The 19,623-nt window shown below is 52.4% G+C and overlaps 1 protein-coding gene across 16 annotated transcripts in view; it reads right to left on the reverse strand.

Moving 5' to 3' along the window:
- Window positions 1-19,623, reverse strand: part of phldb1b (pleckstrin homology-like domain, family B, member 1b) — a 475,105-nt gene that overhangs the window by 133,993 nt on the left and 321,489 nt on the right. For all 16 annotated transcript variants that reach the window (XM_070894525.1, XM_070894517.1, XM_070894521.1 and 13 more), the window contains one exon: window positions 16,154-17,718. In XM_070894525.1, coding sequence (XP_070750626.1) covers window positions 16,154-17,718 — 1,565 coding nt within the window. The remainder of the gene's footprint in view (window positions 1-16,153; window positions 17,719-19,623) is intronic.

A 19,623-nucleotide genomic window follows, 5' to 3' on the forward strand; every position in this document is an offset into this window, starting at 1 on the left:
CCCAGAGTCATTATCCTTCAGCAGGTGGTGCTAACGTCATGCTGCATGTTCCTGCCACATTTGCCGACCGAACAGAGGCAATGCTTCGAAAGTAAGTCATTAGCTGTAAAGCGCATCAGAACATTCTGAGGGTGTGAGAAGCACGATATAAACGGGAGGTCCTATCTTTCCCGCCTCACGTGTCGTTAGTTTTTAACCACCAATGGGTTCAATGAAAAGAACTTGCATCGATTGTTGGGGATTGGATAAATACGTGAAGGGGAGAAAATTTGCAGGACTGCGGGGAACGAGCAGGGGGGAGGGGGTTTAATTGGATAGTGCTTTCATCGAGCCGGCACAGGCACCAATGGGCCGAATGACCTCCTTTGTGTGCTGTACGGTTCTATGGTGTAGGACTGCGTCACAGTGCTCGAGACAGTGCCTCACAGCCAATGAATTGTTTTCTGAGCTTCAGTGACTGTAGACAAAGGTGGGCGGGAGTCAATTTTGTGGACAGCAAGATCCCACAGACAAGGCCCAGGTCGGGAATGCGGTGAGATGGGCCTCCCCCACGGCCCTCTCGGAAGTTGGATCCTCGATACCTCTCTGTGAGGGAGCACTCGGTCTCGCTATCTTCCCACCGGGGGTGTAAATCACAGACAGTCTGGCTCGGTGTTGGCCACGGGGCCTGGCTGCCCAGGGGGAACCACACAAGGATTTACAGGGACGATACCAGAACTGAGAGGTTTATAATTTATCAGGGAAGACTGAACAGGCTGGTGCACTTCCCTCTCGAAAAGTCAAGGCTGAGGATGTGACTTGATAAAGGTCTATAGGAGGAGCAGGCTCGAAGGGCCCTCGGGCCTATTCCTGCTCCTATGTCTTATGTTCTTATTATGAAGGGGTTTGATGGAGTTGATATGGAGAAGATGTTCCCACTTGTGAGAGACTAGGGACTATAAATATAAAGATAGTCACAAATAAATCCAAAGGGGAATTCAGGAGAAACTTCTTTACCCAGAGAGCGGTGTGAATGTGGAACTCGCTGCCACAAGGAGGGGTTGAGGCGAATAGTATCGATGTATTTAAGGGGAAGTTGGATAAACACATGAGGGAGAGAGGAATAGAAGGATGGGGTGATGGGGTGAGATGGAGAGGGGTGGGAGGGGGCTGGTGTGGAGCATAAACCCCGGCACGGAGCGGTGGGGCATAAACCCCGGCACGGAGCGGTGGGGCATAAACCCCGGCACGGAGCAGTGGGGCATAAACCCCGGCACGGAGCGGTGGGGCATAAACCCCGGCACGGAGCCGTGGGCCGAATGGCCTGTGTCTGTGCTGGACATTCGATGTAAAGAAAAAATATAATGACTTAAATAAGGAGGGGATGGGTTGTCTTCTTCTGGAAAGCCAGCCTTGATCGTACACACATCTTGTCCCAATTCACCCTGATCTGGCAGTAACGTTACAGGGAGTGTTCGCACAGAGTGTGACTGGGGTAGCAGCCCTCAGTGTATCAACATTAAATCACTAAAGAAAGACTTGCATTTTCACAACCCCAGGATGTCTCAAAGCATGTTACAGCCAATACAGTATTTTTGAAACGTCATCACTGTTGTAATGTGGGAAACGCGACAGACAATTTGCACACAGCAAGCTCCCACAGACAGCAATGTGATGATGACCAGATAATCTGTTTTAGTGATGTTGATTGAGGGATAAATATTGGCCCCAGGACACCGGGTAGAACTCCCCTGCTCTTCTTCAAAATAGTGCCGTGGGATCTTTTACATCCACCTGAGAGCAGAGGGGCCCTCGGTTAAATGGCTCATCCAAAAGACTCCATCTCCGATAGTGCGGCACTCCCTCAGTACTGCCCCTCCGACAGTGCGGCACTCCCTCAGTACTGCCCCTCCGACAGTGCGGCACTCTCTCAGTACTGCCCCTCCGACAGTGTGCCGCTCCCTCAGTACTGCCCCTCCGACAGTGCGGCACTCCCTCAGTACTGCCCCTCCGACAGTGTGCCGCTCCCTCAGTACTGCCCCTCCGACAGTGCGGCACTCCCTCAGTACTGCCCCTCCGACAGTGCGGCGCTCCTTCAGTACTGCTCCTCCGACAGTGCGGCACTCCCTCAGTACTGCCCCTCCGACAGTGCGGCGCTCCTTCAGTACTGCCCCTCCGACAGTGCAGCACTCCCTCAGTACTGCCCCTCCGACAGTGCAGCACTCCCTCAGTACTTCCCCTCCGACAGTGCCGCACTCCCTCAGTACTGCCCCTCCGACAGTGCGGCACTCCCTCAGTACTGCCCCTCCGACAGTGCGGCACTCCCTCAGTGCTGCACTTTGAGTGTCAGCCTCTGATTTTTGTGCTCAATTCTCTGGAGTGGGACTCGAACCCACGACTTTCTGACTCAGAGGCGAGAGGGAGCAGAGTCGCACAGCTGTACTAACCTCCAATGTGCGAGTGCCTGTAGTCGGGTGGGTTAGTGCAAACTGACCTGGGCGCCCCACTCTCAGACTCTGTTGCTCATTAGCTCCCTCTGGTGGCTTGCTATGTGTTCATTAACACTGTGCTCCTGACTATTTTAGTTAAAAAGACAGACTTATATTTATATTGAACCTTTCATGACCACTGGACGTTTCAAAGAGCTTTACAGCCAATTAAGTACTTGTAGAGTGTTGTCACTGTTGTGATGTAAGAAATGCGACAGCCAATTTGTGCACAGCAAGCTCCCACACACAGCAAAATGTTAATGACCAGATAATCTGTTTTAGTGATGTTGATTGAGCGATAAATATTGACCAGGGCACCGGGGAGAACTCCCCTGCTCTTCTTCGAAATAGTGCCATGGGATCTTTTATGTCCCAAAGACATCACCTGCGACAGTGCAGCACTCCCTCAGTACTGCTCCTCCGACAGTGCGGCACTTCCTCAGCACTGCCCCTCCAACAGTGCGGCACTCCCTCAGTACTGCCCCTCCGACAGTGCAGCACTTCCTCAGCACTGTCCCTCCGACAGTGCAACACTCCCTCAGTACTGTCCCTCTGACAGTGCAACACTCCCTCAGTACTGCCCCTCCGACAGTGCGGCACTTCCTCAGCACTGTCCCTCCAACAGTGCAACACTCCCTCAGCACTGCCCCTCCGACAGTGCAACACTCCCTCAGTACTGCTCCTCCGACAGTGCAACACTCCCTCAGTACTGCTCCTCCGACAGTGCAACACTCCCTCAGTACTGCCCCTCTGACAGTGCAACACTCCCTCAGTACTGCCCCTCCGACAGTGCGGCGCTCCCTCAGTACTGCCCCTCTGACAGTGCAACACTCCCTCAGTACTGCCCCTCCGACAAACCGTCTTTCGGATGAGACGTTAAACCGAGGCCCCCTCAGGTGGACGTAAAAGATCCCACTGTACTATTTTGAATTAGAGCTGGGGAGCTCTCCCCGGTGTCCTGGGGCCACTATTTATCCCTCAACCAACATCACTAAAAGAGATTATGTGCTCATTATCACATTGCTGTGTATGGGAGTTTGCTGTGCGCAAATTGGCTGCTGCGTTTCCCACATTACAACAGTGACTACACTCCAAAAGCATATCATTGGCTGTAAAGCGCTTAGGGATGTCCTGAAGTCATGAAAGGCGCTAGAGAAATGCAAGTCTTTCTTTTTCTAAGCCGCTGCTATTTCTCTACTCCATCCGGAATGGTTCAGTGCCATTTCCATTCTCTGTAACGCTGACCAATATTGCAAAAAAGCCTGTTGCTGGGACGGCACCCACCGCAGCTTTCTATTTGGAAGCAGTGCTGTTCGCACAATGACCAGCTGCCGCTCCTGTAACCCGTGGTGATCTGTGTTCATTCCATTCCCCATGCAGCCCAGCGCCATTTCTGTACCAGTCCGGCAGCACCGAGCTGTGACCTTGTCTGTGACCCACCCACACCTGAGCTCTCGATAACTGCCCTGCGTCCCGTGTGACTGCACTCTTGACTATTTATGGTGCCTGAATCATCCTGTTGGGGCAGAGAGTGGAATTCACACAGACATCGTCCCAGTGACACAATCTCTGAAGCAGCCAGAGGTTCGTGACTGCGTGGATTGATGTTCATTTGCCTCCCTGCTCCTCTCTGGCTCAGTAACACCTCGCAGTCATCGAATCGCAGAATATTGGAATGGTACCACAATGACCACGTGCATTTATATAGCGCCTTTAACGTAGTAAAACATCTCATGGCGGCGCTTCACAGCAGTGTTATAAAACAAAATATGAAACTGAGCCACGAAAGGAGATATTAAGGCAGGTGATCAAAAGCTGGGTCAAAGAGGTGGGTTTTAAGGAGGGTTTTAAAGGAGGAGAGAGAGGTGGAGAGGTTTAGGGAGGGAGTTCCAGAGCTTGGGGCTCAGGCAGCTGGAGGCACAGCCACCGATGGTGGAGCGATGGAAATCAGGGGATGTTCAAGAGGCCAGAATTGGAGGAGCGCAGAGATCTCGGGGGGTTGTGGGGCTGGAGGAGGTTACAGAGATAGGGAGGGGCGAAGCCATGGAGGGATTTGAAAACAAAAATGAGAATTTTAAAATACAACACAGAAAGAGGCCATTCCGCCCATCCAGACTCTTTCAAAGAGCAATCCAGTTAGTCCCACTCCCCCGCTGTTTCCCCAAATGCCTGTAATTTCTCCTTCAAGTATTTGTCCAATTTCTTCTGAGAGTACTATTGAATCTGTATCCACCCCGCTATCAGGCCGTGTGTTCCAAATCCTCACCGCTCGTTGTGTAAAAATGGTTGGTGCCTGTTAGGTCAGCAAGGTGATACCTCCCACAGTGCAATAAACTCAGCGCCTGGGCTCCTATAGGAACAATGGGTGAGGTATCAAGGGGCTGTTGGCACTTGTGGAGACTTACAGGAGCATGAGCTAGCAGCTGCAGGGAAGGAGGGGCCAAAACTGCCCGGGGTGGGGGAGGGCAGGGGGATAGGGGATCAATTATAGGTTTTAGACTTCAACTTAAGATATTTTTTAAAACAGCCCGTAAGCAGATTCAGAAGCTGTGTGTCCAGACGCCATGTGACCAGACGCCACCTGAACAGACGCTGTGTGACAAGACACCATGTGACCAGACACCACCTGACCAGATGCCATGTGACCAGACGCCACCTGAACAGACGCCGTGTGACAAGACACCATGTGACCAGACGCCACCTGAACAGACACTGTGTGACAAGACACCATGTGACCAGACGCCACCTGAACAGACGCCGTGTGACAAGACACCATGTGACCAGACGCCACCTGAACAGACGCCGTGTGACAAGACACCATGTGACCAGACGCCACCTGAACAGACAGTGTGACAAGACACCATGTGACCAGACGCCACCTGAACAGACGCCGTGTGACAAGACACCATGTGACCAGACGCCACCTGAACAGACACCACCTGACCAGACGCCGTGTGACCAGACGCCACCTGAACAGACGCCGTGTGACAAGACACCATGTGACCAGACACCACCTGACGAGACGCCGTGAGACCAGACACCACCTGACCAGACACCGTGTGACCAGACGCCACCTGAACAGACGCCGTGTGACAAGACACCATGTGACCAGACACCACCTGACGAGACGTCGTGTGACCAGACACCACCTGACCAGACGCCGTGTGACCAGGTGCCATGTGACCAGACATGAGCGACAAGCACCTATTTGATGACATGCCTAGGTGCCGCAGACAGCCTGCGTCTGACGATAATAGCAATGTCGGGTACCTGGTGTGACTGCTCAATTAGCCAGCCTGTCTCACACACGCTCACTTCACATCCTGCCCCATTATACTCTGACACCACCGTAATTAGTAATAAGAGCTCTTGAATTAACTGCAATCCCGCAATTGAACCAATTATTGACTGTGTGTCAGAGTGATAGAAAATTATAGTAAGTGACAATGTCTGGCGGTTACGATGGACGGTCAATTATAGCAACTCGGGGATGGTCTGTGATTGGTGAGTTGGGATAACTGAACACGCTTTGAAACTGGGGCCGGTAAAGATGCCACAAAATTAAACTTTCAAAAATTCTTTATGGACCTCTTTAAAATTTAACTTTCAGTTCCAGTAATGGTCTGATTGGTAATTGGCTCATTCTGGGTGGAACTGGATCATAGACCGAGCCACAGAAGGAGTGTGTTAGAAAGGTCAGGACAGTGACCTGTCAGAATGAGCAGTAAGAGGTCTCGAGTAAAGGACCAAAGTCACATCTTTCACAAAATCTCATGTGTTAATCAACGGCCACATTCTGGGACACCCCTGGATCCACATATTGCAGCTTTATTGCAGTGTCAGCCGTGGTTCAGTGGGCAGCACTCTCGCCTCTCAGTCAAAAGGTTGTGGGTTAAAGCCACACTCCAGGGACTTGAGCACAAAAATCTAGGCTGACACTGTAGTGCAGTACTGAGGGAGTGCTGCACTGTCGGAGGGGCAGTACTGAGGGAGTGCTGCACTGTCGGAGGGGCAGTACTGAGGGAGAGCTGCACTGTCGGAGGGGCAGTACTGAGGGAGCGCTGCACTGTCGGAGGGGCAGTACTGAGGGAGTGCCGCACTGTCGGAGGGGCAGTACTGAGGGAGCGCTGCACTGTCGGAGGGGCAGTACTGAGGGAGCGCTGCACTGTCGGAGGGGCAGTACTGAGGGAGCGCCGCACTGTCGGAGGGGCAGTACTGAGGGAGTACTGCATTGTCGGAGGGGCAGTACTGAGGGAGTACCGCACTGTCGGAGGGGCAGTACTGAGGGAGTGCCGCACTGTTGGAGGGGCAGTACTGAGGGGACGCTGCACTTTCGGAGGGGCAGTACTGAGGAGCGCCGCACTGTCGGAGGGGCAGTACTGTGGGAGTGCTGCACTGTCGGAGGGGCAGTACTGAAGGACGCCGCACTGTTGGAGGGGCAGTACTGAGGGAGTGCCGCACTGTTGGAGGGGCAGTACTGAGGGGCGCCGCACTGTCGGAGGGGCAGTACTGAGGGGCACCGCACTGTCGGAAGGGCAGTACTGAGGGAGTGCCGCACTGTCGGAGGGGCAGTACTGAGGGAGCGCTGCACTGTCGGAGGGGCAGTACCGAGGGGGTGCTGCACTTTCGGAGGGGCTGTCTTTCGGATAAGATGTTAAACCGAGGCCCCGTCTGCTCTCTCAGGTAGGGAGGGGAGTTTCCCACATTACAACAGTGACTACACTTCAAAAAGTGCTTCATTGGCTGTAAAGCACTTTGGGATGTCCGGTGGTTGTGAAAGGCGCTATAGAAATGCAAGTCTTTCTTTTCTTTCTTTAAGAGTGTCAGGAGCCAGAAGGCGTGTAGCGCAATTAATTCCAAGAGCCTTCCTTCGGCAGATGTTCCGTGGGATGCTGTGACACACGGGTTCTCCTTTGAAGCTATACCAAGAGCCTCCCTCATGTCTGGCACGAACTTCACATACCTCACTTATCTCACAGAACTAATGCTACATTAATCACTTCTGGAGGCTTGTAAAAGCAGCAGTGTGCCTGTACAGAACCTGCCACGTGTGCAGTAGATCTACCAAGGGATTATTCACCCACCATCAAGTTCCCTACAAGGCTCAGTGAGTGAGCTGGTCGGGTCCGGATTCAATGCCTGGTTAATGCTGAGTTCATCGGTATCAGCCCAGTGCAGCCCAGACTGAGTGCCGCAGTGACAGAGCAGCAGTACTGAGGGAGTGCCGCACTGTCAGAGGGGCAGTACTGAGGGAGTGCCGCACTGTCAGAGGGCAGTACTGAGGGAGTGCCGCACTGTCAGAGGGGCAGTACTGAGGGAGTGCCGCACTGTCAGAGAGCAGTACTGAGGGAGTGCCGCACTTTCAGAGGGGCAGTACTGAGGGAGTGCCGCACTGTCAGAGGGGCAGTACTGAGGGAGTGCCGCACTGTCAGAGGGGCAGTACTGAGGGAGCGCCGCACTGTCAGAGGGCAGTACTGAGGGAGTGCCGCACTGTCAGAGGGCAGTACTGAGGGAGCGCCGCACTGTCGGAGGGGCAGTACTGAGGGAGGGCCGCACTGTTGGAGGGGCAGTACTGAGGGAGCGCTGCACTGTCAGAGGGTTCGTCTTTCGGGTCAGAAATTAAACCGAGGCCCCGTCTGTCCTCTCAAGTGAGCGCACACGATCCCATGGTACTATTTTAAAGAAAAGCGGGTCAGTTCACCCCCAATGTCCTGGGCCAGATAAGGAAAAATCAGACGGTATTTCTGCTCCCAATCTCCATCCAGTGATCCTTCTGTGTATCTTGACATTGGGCAAGGGTATTAGCGAGCCCCATGGTTGAACAGCCAGCACGATACTCACTGTGAACGCTCACACATGGGGAATGTCCACTTGGGTAAGTTACCAGGATGCCTGGAGGCCATGGAACTGAACCCCAATACTTGGTGCCCAAGGAATTGAGCCCCAATACTTGGTGCCCAAGGAATTGAACCCAATACTTGGTGCCCAAGGAATTGAGCCCCAATACTTGGTGCCCATGACACTGAACCCCCCCCCAAGGCCCCATCTTACTCTGATTACAAACTATTTGAGTTTGGGATTCCCAGCTCCCAGCACAACAAACACACTGTTTCCATGGCCCCGCTGTGTGGGAAGTCCTGCATGAGTCACACTTCCATTGGCAGGTCAATGAGGAAAATGTTACTAGGCTTGAGCTGTCTACACCAGACACGGACCCTGAGCAATTCACGGGGCCAGGGAACTTTTCATTCTGTGTCTGCCGTCCATATTCATCCAGCACGTCACAATGATCCAGGCGATGGTTTAGACAGTAAAAGCAGAAGAACATAAGAATTAGGAACAGGAGTAGGCCATCTAGCCCCTCGAGCCTGCTCCACCATTCAACAAGATCATGGCTGATCTGGCTGTGGACTCAGCTCCATTTACCCACCCGCTCCCCGTAACCCTTAATTCCCTTATTGGTTAAAAATCTATCTATCTGTGATTTGAATACATTCAATGAGCTAGCCTCAACTGCTTCCCTGGGCAGAGAATTCCACAGATTCACAACCCTCTGGGAGAAGAAATTCCTTCTCAACTCGGTTTTAAATTGGCTCCCCCATATTTTGAGGCTGTGCCCCCTAGTTCTAGTCTCCCCTACCAGTGGAAACAACCTCTCTGCCTCTATCTTGTCTATCCCTTTCATTATTTTAAATGTTTCTATAAGATCACCCCTCATCCTTCTGAACTCCTAAGAGTAAAGACCCAGTCTACTCAATCTATCATCATAAGGTAACCCCCTCATTTCCGGAATCAGCCTAGTGAATCGTCTCTGTACCCCTTCCAAAGCTAGTATATCCTTCCTTAAGTAAGGTGACCAAAACTGCACGCAGTACTCCAGGTGCGGCCTCACCAATACCCTGTACAGTTGCAGCAGGACCTCCCTGCTTTTGTACTCCATCCCTCTCGCAATGAAGGCCAACATTCCATTCGCCTTCCTGATTACCTGCTGCACCTGCAAACTAACATTTTGGGATCATGCACAAGGACCCCCAGGTCCCTCTGCACCACAGCATGTTGTAATTTCTCCCCATTCAAATAATATTCCCTTTTACTGTTTTTTTTTCCCCCAAGGTGGATGACCTCACATTTTCCGACATTGTATTCCATCTGCCAAACCTTAGCCCATTCGCTTAACCTATCTAAATCTCTTTGCAGCCTCTCTGTGTCCTCTACACAACCCGCTTTCCCACTAATCTTTGTGTCATCTGCAAATTTTGTTACACTACACTCTGTCCCCTCTTCCAGGTCAGCGGTGTACATTGTAAACCTCTGTTAACGTTAGTCACGAAGAGTCTATGTCCAATATCCAGTCTGTGCTGATCTTCTAGAACGTTACAGCACAGGAGGAGGCCATTCGGCCCATCGTTCCTGTGCTGGCTCTGTGAGAGAGCGATCCAATCAGTCCCACTCTCCCCGCTCTTTCCCCACAGTCCGGCACATTTTTCCTTCTCAAGTATTTATCCAATTCCCTCTCGAAGGTTACTATTGAATCTGCTCCCACCGCCCTTTCAGGCAGCGCATTCCCGACCACAACAACTCACTGCGTAAACACATTCCCTTCATCTCCCCCTCTGGTTCTTTAGCCGACGATCTTAGATCTGTGTCCCTCTGGTTACCCACCCTCCTGGCCCTGGAAATCTCAGCAGAGCTGCAAGTGGCCTTAACCTTCACGGCTCGAGAGGGGGATGCGTCAGCCAGGATTCCCTCTGCTGATCATTTTTTGATGATTCTCCCGAAGCAAATTTTGTGTGCAGACACTTTGCGTGAGGCTCGGCACGCCTGCGGTCAATTGGCCGGTTGGCGTGCGGCGTCCATACTCACACACAGGCACGTCGACAAGTAAATGAACCGCTTGGACACGGTGTTGAACTTTACCCCCTCCCCCAACAATGGTTAGTGACTTCAGGAGAGGAGGGGTGAGAAAATAGTTAGGAAATACTGGAAGAAAAATATTTCAAAAGAGTGTTGGGGTTGGCTGAAGGAGCGTGGACACCCATTCAGCACACTGTAACGTATGCCTCTGTGAGTATGCGCACAGCTTTGTGGAGCTGTTGACCTGCCTCTCTTCCGCGGTTACGTCCGAGCCAGGGTGTCCCTGGAGATGGAGCACGCGGTGTCCACCGGTACGCTCGCGGCCTTCCCCGAGAGGTGGGCGCCGGAGGGACTGGAGTGCATCATCACCCCCGGCAACCAAATTTTAATTTGATCTAATTTCATTGATTTGACAAAGGTTCCCTTTATGTTCAATTGTTAATTTGTGTATTTGGTGCCCTCAAAAAAAAAAACAAGGGGGCACTTGAAGGAAGGGGGTTTTCCTCACCTCATGTCTGGGTCTGCTGTCGGCACATTGATCACGATCGATCGCTGTGATTGGTCAACAACTCCATTATCGTATCGTGGGACTACCGGGATGGGAGACGGTGAACTGGATGGTCCTTGGCTCTTTTGTTGTCTAGCAGTCCCTATCTTCCCGTGACTACTCGTCTAACTCACAGGATTCTTGGCGATCTCTGGATTCTTGTGGGTTGTAAAAATTCCAGTGTGGAGCTCTCCCACAGACTTCAGAGTCGGGAATCCCGAGGCATTCTTTTGTTAAACGTTTCAGCAACCGGATTGGCTCAGCTCAGCTCAGTACACGTGGCACACTCGGGGGGGGGGGGGGTGGAGTAATGGGGGTGAGGGGAGCGGGTGGGGGGGGAGCGACGGGGAGCAGCAGGGAAAAACGGGGAGGGGGGGGGAAAACGGGGAGGGGGGGGAAGAACGGGGAGGGGGGGGGGAAGAACGGGGAGGGGGGGGAAGAGTGGGGACAAGAGAGGGGAAGCAGGGGTGGGGGGGGGGGGGAGAGTGGGCGGGGGGAGCGGGGCTGGGGGGAAGAGCGGGGAGGGGGGAAGAGCGGGCGGGGGGGAAGAGCGGGCGGGGAGTGGGGAGGGAAGGGGTTAAGGGGGGAGAGGGGAGCGGTGAGGGTGATCCTGGGGCACATCTGGGGTTTCCACATGCCAGTTCAATGGGAACATTTCTGATTCTACATTTGGGAAGCGACAGAGAGCCCTGGTGATTTGGTGGGGGGAGGGCGGGAGGGTTGGGGGGGGGGGCGATGTCGTTGTTTGCCAAGCAAATCTCTCAGACTCGGAGAAGCTGGGTTCACCACAAGGTCTGAGCGAGTTGGCTGAGAGTCTCTGTGGGCTCCCTGGTGCAGTGACATTTAAACCCACCTCAATGGGCTTCCCACACCACCACACAGCAAACATCATAAAGAGAAATCATTTTCAGCTCTGGTACTGGGCGGGGAAAGAAAAGGTTTACAGTTTCTTGCTGAGGCTTAAAATGTCATGGTGTTAATGTGGGCGGGATCCCACGCCCTCCTTGCCCTGCAATGTTTCCTTCCTTGTGTGAAGGTTGTTCCTGCAAACCCATGATTGGGTTGCCAACTCTGGGTTGGACATATTCCAGGAGCTTTCGTCACATGACCCCCCCCTCCCCCGCCCACACTCCCGACACTGGTCACCCGACTCGTGAAACCGCCTCCAATTGAATATTGGGAAGACCGAAGCCATTGTTTTCGGTCCCCGCCACAAACTCCGTTCCCTGGCCACTGACTCCAACCCTCTCCCCAACTTCTGCCTGAGGCTGAACCAGACTGTTCCCAACCTTGGTGTCATACTTGACCCTGAAATGAGCTTCCAGCCACATATCCACAGCATAACTAAGACCGCCTATTTCCACCTCTGTAACATCGCCCGTCTCCGCCCATTGCCTCAGCTCATCCTGCTTCCGAAGCCCTCATCCCTGCCTTTGTTACCTCGAGACTTGACTTGGGGGGTGGGGGGGGAGGAAAAAGAGCACCAAACTACAAAGCTGTACCCCCTCCACAGGTGGGCCTTCTGGAAGTTGGCGAAACTCAGCCAACAACACCTTGCGCCAGTATAGCGCTCGCTACAGTGAAAGACTTGCATCAATATAGCGCCTTACATGAGCTCAAGATATCCCAAAGCCAATGAAACGCAGTCATTGTTATGATGCAGGAAACGGACAGCCAAAACTGCGCACAGCAAGCTCCCATGCACAGCAATGACCAGATAATCGGAGGGGAGGGGGGGTTGGAATGGCAGATCTATGGGGAAGAGCAGGGGGAGTGGGCCTAACTGGACAGCTCTTTCAGACGGCCAGCACAGGCACGATAGGCCGAATGACCAACTTCTATGCTTTAAAATTCAAAAATCTGTTTTAGGTGTTGATTGAGTGGAAAATGTTATCCAGGACATCGGAGAGAACTCCCCGACTCTTCTTCGGAATACTGCCATGGGATCTTTAACGTCTACCTATGAGGGCAGACGGGGCCTCGGTTTAACATCTCATCCGAAAGACAGCACCTCCAACAGTGCGGCACTCCCTCAGTACTGCCCCTCTGACAGTGCGGTGCTCCTCAGTGCTACCCCTCCGACAGTGCAGCTCTCCCTCAGTACTGCCCCTCCGACAGTGCGGCACTCCCTCAGTACTGTCCCTCCAACAGTGCGGCACTCCCTCAGTACTGCCCCTCTGACAGTGCGGTGCTCCCTCAGTGCTACCCCTCCGACAGTGCAGCTCTCCCTCAGTAATGCCCCTCCGACAGTGTGGCACTCCCTCAGTACTGTCCCTCCGACAGTGCGGCGCTCCCTCAGTACTGCCCCTCCGACAGTGCGGCACTCCCTCAGTACTATCCCTCCGACAGTGCAGCACTCCCTCAGTACTGCCCCTCCGACAGTGCGGCGCTCCCTCAGTACTGCCCCTCCGACAGTGCGGCGCTCCCTCAGTACTGCCCCTCCGACAGTGCAGCGCTCCCTCAGTACTGCCCCTCCGACAGTGCAGTGCTCCCTCACCATTGCACTGGGAGTGTCTGCCTCGGTTACGTGTCAAGTCTCTGGAGCGGGGCTTGAACACACAACCTGTTGACGAGGCGAGAGTACTGCCCACTGAGCCACGGCTGACACTGTTTAAATAAGAAGCCCTCTTAGAGCAGGGCAAGGACACACAGGGCACCATTAGTAAGGTGTGCTAATAACAGATATACCTCAATGCAGATTTGACCCTGAATGTTGCCGTTGCTTAGGAACGGTACCGGGTCGCTGTACAGATCAGACACCTTGCTTCGCGTCAATAGGCAGCAAGGGCTTGCGTCACTTCATGGAAATGTGATACCTTTTGCAAATTAAATCCAGTGAATTTAGATTCTTGTGTTTCATTTACAGGAACAGGGGATCATTCCAACTGTGAATCAGCCCTGCTCACAATGCACGACAAAACAATATCCCAAGGCACTTAGCAGGAGCCATTATCAAACAAAAATTGACACTGAGCCACATAAGGAGATATTAGCACAGATGATCAAAAGCTTGGCCGGAGGGGTAGGTTTTAAGCAGCGTTTTAAAGGAGGAGAGAGAGGTGGAGAGCAATATTACCCCTAACCCTTTACTTTGGGTGTGTGGCCCCTTTAAGGGGTTGTGAGGCCCATTCATAGTTTCGCGCACGTGGACAATTTAACATCGGAAAACCCAATCCTGTCGGGAGGGAAGTGAAGAGGTTTAGGGAGGGAGTTCCAGAGCTTAGGGCCCAGGCAGCTGAAGGCACGGCCGCCAATGGTGGAGCGATTAAATCCAAGGAGGCACAGGAGGCCGGAATTAGATCTCGGGGGGGTTGTAAGGCCGGAGGAGGGAGGGGCCGAGGGCGTGGAGGGGTTTGAAAACTAGGATGAGAATTTGAGGCACTGGCACTCTGCCTTCAACAGAGGTGATGAAATCGGGGCGAGGGGAGGGAGGGAGGGGAGAAACGTACATACATAGCGGAAACTGAAGTGATTCATCATGAGTTGAGATTTACCTCGAGAATTATATCTCACTGTGAAATATTTTTGCCTGTTCGTAGAAGATTTCCTGTCCTCATGGTGAGTCAGAGACAAAGTGTGATGGGGAAACATGACAGGAAATGAGCGTGACCGTGACAGGAAATGAATATGACTGTGACAGGAAATGAGTGTGACCGTGACAGGAAATGAGCGTGACCGTGACAGGAAATGAATATGACTGTGACAGGAAATGAACGTGACCGTGACAGGAAATGAGCATGACCGTGACAGGAAATGAGCATGACCGTGACAGGAAATGCCCACGATGCACAGATATATTAAGATCATAGATATGTTGCACTGTGTGAGAATGCCTCTCGTGGGTGAATAGCCAGCCAGTGCTCTTTGTCTCGAGACACACACACACACACACACACACACACACACACACACACACACACACACACACACACACACACACACGAAGCAACGACTACATAGGAGAGGATTCTGAGGGAACCCAGCACCCACAGAACTATAACGCGGAATATAGCGTCATCCCAGGAGAGGAGAAAATTGTAAAAAAAAGAAAAGATTTGAAAGTCTGCTACAAGAGAGCGATCACATTTAACATCCTTTATTCCATTCCCTTTTCTGTAGATTTTGCATATCTTTATGTTGTATAAATAGTTTGTCTGTGAGTGACATAAATGAAGGAACGGACTGGGAGATTCTCCCCCTGCAAACACAAGCGAATGAATACAACACGAATAATGGCTATCCGGGAGTGAGTTATAGGTCAGAATCTAATTGAGGGGTTTATGTACATAATATCAGATTGCTGAAAATGATTCAAAGATTTAATCCAATCAAGGGATTTAAATAGTAACAAAAGTCGACAAGTGCAGCTCAATTGATTTATAATTTATCAAAGAAAATCTTGAGATTATTGCCTTGAAATCACTCTCAGGGATGCATTGCGCTGTGTAATATAAACCGTACAGTTGATTGGGGAAGTTCTCTCACTGCCGTGCTGTCCGTGATGGTTATGGTGGTGGACACGGAGAGCCAAAGGCACAATGACATCCTCGCTGAAGAGCAGAGCTCTAACAGGATCACTGCAAGGTCAGAGAGAGGGAAGGGCAGAGAGACAGGGCGGGAAGGACGGAGGAGCGAGGGAAGGGAGAAGGGGGAGAAAAGAATGAGGAGAGAGGGGGAGGGAAAGAAAGGAGAGAAGGGAGAAAGGGAAGAGATGAGAGAGAAAGAAATGAAAGGAGGGGACAAAGGGAAAAGAAAAGAAGGGAGAAAGGGAAGAGATGAGCGAGAAGCTCGAAGAACAGAGAGAAGAGATAAGAAAGGAGAGGGGAGAAAAAGAGTGAAGAAATGAGAAGGATGAAGGGAGAGGGGGAGAAAAGAGAGAGGAAAGAAGACAGAGATCGATAAATCTTTGGGAACAAAGGGAATTTAGGGATATGGGGACAGTGCAGGAAAGTGGAGTTGAGGTTGAAGATCAGCCCTGAGCTCATTGAATGGCAGAGCAGGCTCGAGGGGCCGAATGGCCGACTCCTGCTCCTATTCCTTATGTTCTGTGTTCTTAAGAGAAGGGGCAAATAGGAAAGAAGAGAGGGAAGGAAGGAGTGACGGGAGAAAGGGAAAAGTGAGAGAAACTAGAGAGGGGACAGAATGGAGAAGGGGGAAGGGGTACGGTTACAGAGCAGGTGGGCTGGGGGCTTTGCGTGTCGCTCTAAGTTGTGACATCCCACGCAGCGCACGCAAGCGGCCAGCGTCCACCGCCGCTGACGGTAAAGTGAAACAAGCCACTCACCAGCATCTGCATTTCCTGCTCGCGGATCCGTTCCTCCCTCTGCCGCCGGTGATAATCCAGGAGCTCGTCCTCGTTGTCACTGATTTCGGAGATACTGTTCTTTCGCTGCCGCATCACCGGGACTCTCTCATCCCCGGTCATCTTCCTCTGCATCCTCGGGCTCTGCAGCGGTGTGCAGACGGACAGAGAGGTCAAGCTGTGCGCCGGGGTCAAGGTGCTCCCGTACCCTTTCCTGGGGTCAGCAGACAGCAAGGTCGGGGAGGGACTGCGATCCCGGACTGCCTTGCCGCTGCTTAACATGCTCACCCCGGGCATACTGTGGGAGGAGAAGTCGTCGTTCCTTTCAGACGACCCTGATGAAAATTTGCGTCTAAATCGAGGGCTTTCTGCCATTTCCTTCACCATTTTCATCTGGTGCGAGGAACTGTCGTGGTGGATTATATCTCGAGAGGTCCTAGTGTGAGGAGACACTGGCAGATTGGAGAACGCAGTAAGCGGTATAACCCTCCTGGGCATAGAAGGACTTAGGGGAGGCAACTCCCTCATGCTCTCCACACTTCTTCGACCCAATCTGGGACTCTCAGGTGGCTGAAGATTTCTTGGATGCAGTTGGATAGGCTGATTTATGTGAACAAATCCCAAGCTCTCCACTGGTTGGAAACCCCTTGAGGATATCTGCCGCGATGGGCTGGATCGGTCGCTGGGAGTCTCCTTGACTTCCCTGAAAGGACTTGGCGGCCTTTCTTGGAGAGAGGCCACTTTGGAGCGAGGGCTGGAAGGTGGGTGGAACTTGGCCCCGAGTCTCGGACTGCTGGGAACGGTGACAATATGAGCACGGGGACTCACGCTGCCGAAGTCGCTCAGACTGACCGACACTGACGGCACGTTGTGACTCAGCTTCGGACTCTCCGGCACCTTCCGGGCATCGGGAGGCATCGTGGCGGTTAAACCATCCAGTGGATAACCTCGACGGTTGGCGGTTGGGCTCGGTGGTGTTTCGTGGACATTGGCAGCTTTCCGGTGAACCCGTGGACTGTCCGGCACTCGTTGCGGCACTGGGCCATGACTGTTGCACTTGGTCAGGTCGATACCCGCCCCGCTGTAGATAGCCACCGGCCGTGGGGAAGGTGGCTGCACAGTGTGGTTGTAGCTCGAAGATCTGATGGGCACAGTGGGAGGCATGGTCGGCCCCTGCTCCAGACTGCCGGGCGAATGGCTCGTGTAGCTACTGCTGCTCGCGGCAGACGGAGAGGACAGGGGCGAGAAGGGTGGGGACATGTTGTCATAACTCGAGCCCACCGACATCGCGCCGGGACTCATGGGCGGTGACAGGAGGTACCTCCCACCTCCGTTGACCATCGGAGACAGAGGCGACTGGGCATTAGTTGCCTGTTTTTTACCCGGAGAGGTCACATCCTCCATCACCAGGGAGTCCATAATATCTTGCAGGTCCTTCTCGATTGAGCTGACCAGTGAGCTGTGAGTGACTTGGGGTCTTGCAGGCTGATTGCTTGAAGCTTCATTAAGTGGAGATTGGTGGTTGCCATTTACCAGACTGGAGGAATCTGGAGGAAGAGGAAAAAGTAACAAGTTCAGTCACTGGGTTTATTTAACATTCCGGTGATGTTACTCTGGGGTAACCGGGGTTCTGGGGCAAGGCTACGATGCCCAGCTCCAAAATAGGGCTGCAATTTTAACCCAAGATAACACCCGGTGAAGCAACGCCTCAATTTCAAAATTCTCATCCATGCTTTCAAATCCCTCCATGGCCCTCGCCCCTCCCTATCTCTGTAATCTTCTCCAGCCCCACAACCCCCCCCACCGAGATGTCTGCGCTCCTCTAATTCTGCCCTCTTGAGCATCCCTGATTATAATCGCTCCACCATTGGTGGCCGTGCCTTCTGTTGCCTGGGCCCCAAGCTCTGGAACTCCCTCCCTAAACCTCTCTGCCTCTCTACCTCTCTCTCCTTCTGCAAGACGCTCCTTAAAACCTCCCTCTTTGACCGAGCTTTTGGTCACCTGCGCTAATTTCTACTTATGTGGCTCGGTGTCAAGTTTTGTGTGCCATAATACCCCTGTGAAGCACCATGGGACGTTTCACTATGTTAAAGGCGCTATATAAATACGTTGTTGTTGTTGATGTTGTTGACAGGTCACAGTAGACCTTGTTTTCAGAAACTGTGTAAATTTAAGGCTCCAGGTCAAAAACATACTTTCTTTTTTTTAACAACAGGTTTGCATCTGTCACAAAGGGACAATTTTAAGTGTCACATTCAGATGATGATGCCCATCTGTGAGACCCAACCCAAATCTTACACATGGATTAGTAACAATACACTCCAGGGAAAGATTTCCCTTCAAGCAGTGTTTTATTTTCCCTCCCAGTGTGGTCTTGTGTGCTACAACAACAACTTGCATTCATATAGTATCTTGAATGTTGGGAAACGAAATGTCCCAAAGCACTTCACAGGAGTGTCGTCAGGCAAACACTGGCCCCGAGCCAAAGAAGGAGTTATTAGGAGGGGTGATTAAAAGCTTGGTCAAAGAGGTCGGTTTTAAGGAGCGTCTTAAAAGGAGGAAAGAGAGGCGGAGAGGTTTGGTGAGGGAGTTCCAGGCAGCTCAAGGCACACAACATTTAATTCTTCACATCAAATTGCTCTCACCAGTACTGCCATCACACACGCATATAAGAACACAAGATCATAAGAATTAGGAGAAGGAGGAGGCCATTCGGCCCCTCGAGCCTGCTCCACCATTCAATGAGATCATGGCTGATCTTCGATCTCAACTCCACTTTCCTGCCCGATCCCCATATCCCTTGATTCCCTTAATACCCAAAAATCTATAGATAACCTTGAATATACTCAACGACTGAGCCTCCACAGATCTCTGGGGTGGAGAATTCCAAAGATTCACCACCCTCTCTGAGTGAAGAAATTCCTCCTCATCTCAATCCTAAATGGCCGACCCCTTATCCTGAGACTGTGCCCCGTAGTGTTGCATAGCTGAAAATACTCAAGGGTTCAATAGGGGTGATCCTACGGCCCCGAGCTCCCAGTGCAGTAATGCTCGAAGGGAGCGCACTTCAGGAATTTGTGTCTGCAGCACCACCCTCAACTGGCAATGGGACTGCACTGATCGGCACTAACAATCTGCCCACTCGTGTTTTTCTTTGCACCACCCCTGTAAATTTAAATATGCGGCATCTGTTTCAGCCGCAATAGCTGCTGAACGGCCTGCACGGGATCTCCGGATCGATACGTGGGATCTCCGGATCGATGCGTGCGATCTCCGGATCGATACGTGGGATCTCCGGATCGATACGCGGGATCTCCGGATCGATACATGCGATCTCCGGATCGATGCGTGGGATTTCCGGATCGATGCGTCCGATCTCCGGATCGATGCGTGCGAGATCGATACGTGGGATCTCCGGATCGATACGCGGGATCTCCGGATCGATGCGTGCG

This window comes from Pristiophorus japonicus, chromosome 11 (assembly GCF_044704955.1).
Source record: "Pristiophorus japonicus isolate sPriJap1 chromosome 11, sPriJap1.hap1, whole genome shotgun sequence".
Classification (NCBI taxonomy): Eukaryota; Metazoa; Chordata; class Chondrichthyes; family Pristiophoridae; genus Pristiophorus; species Pristiophorus japonicus.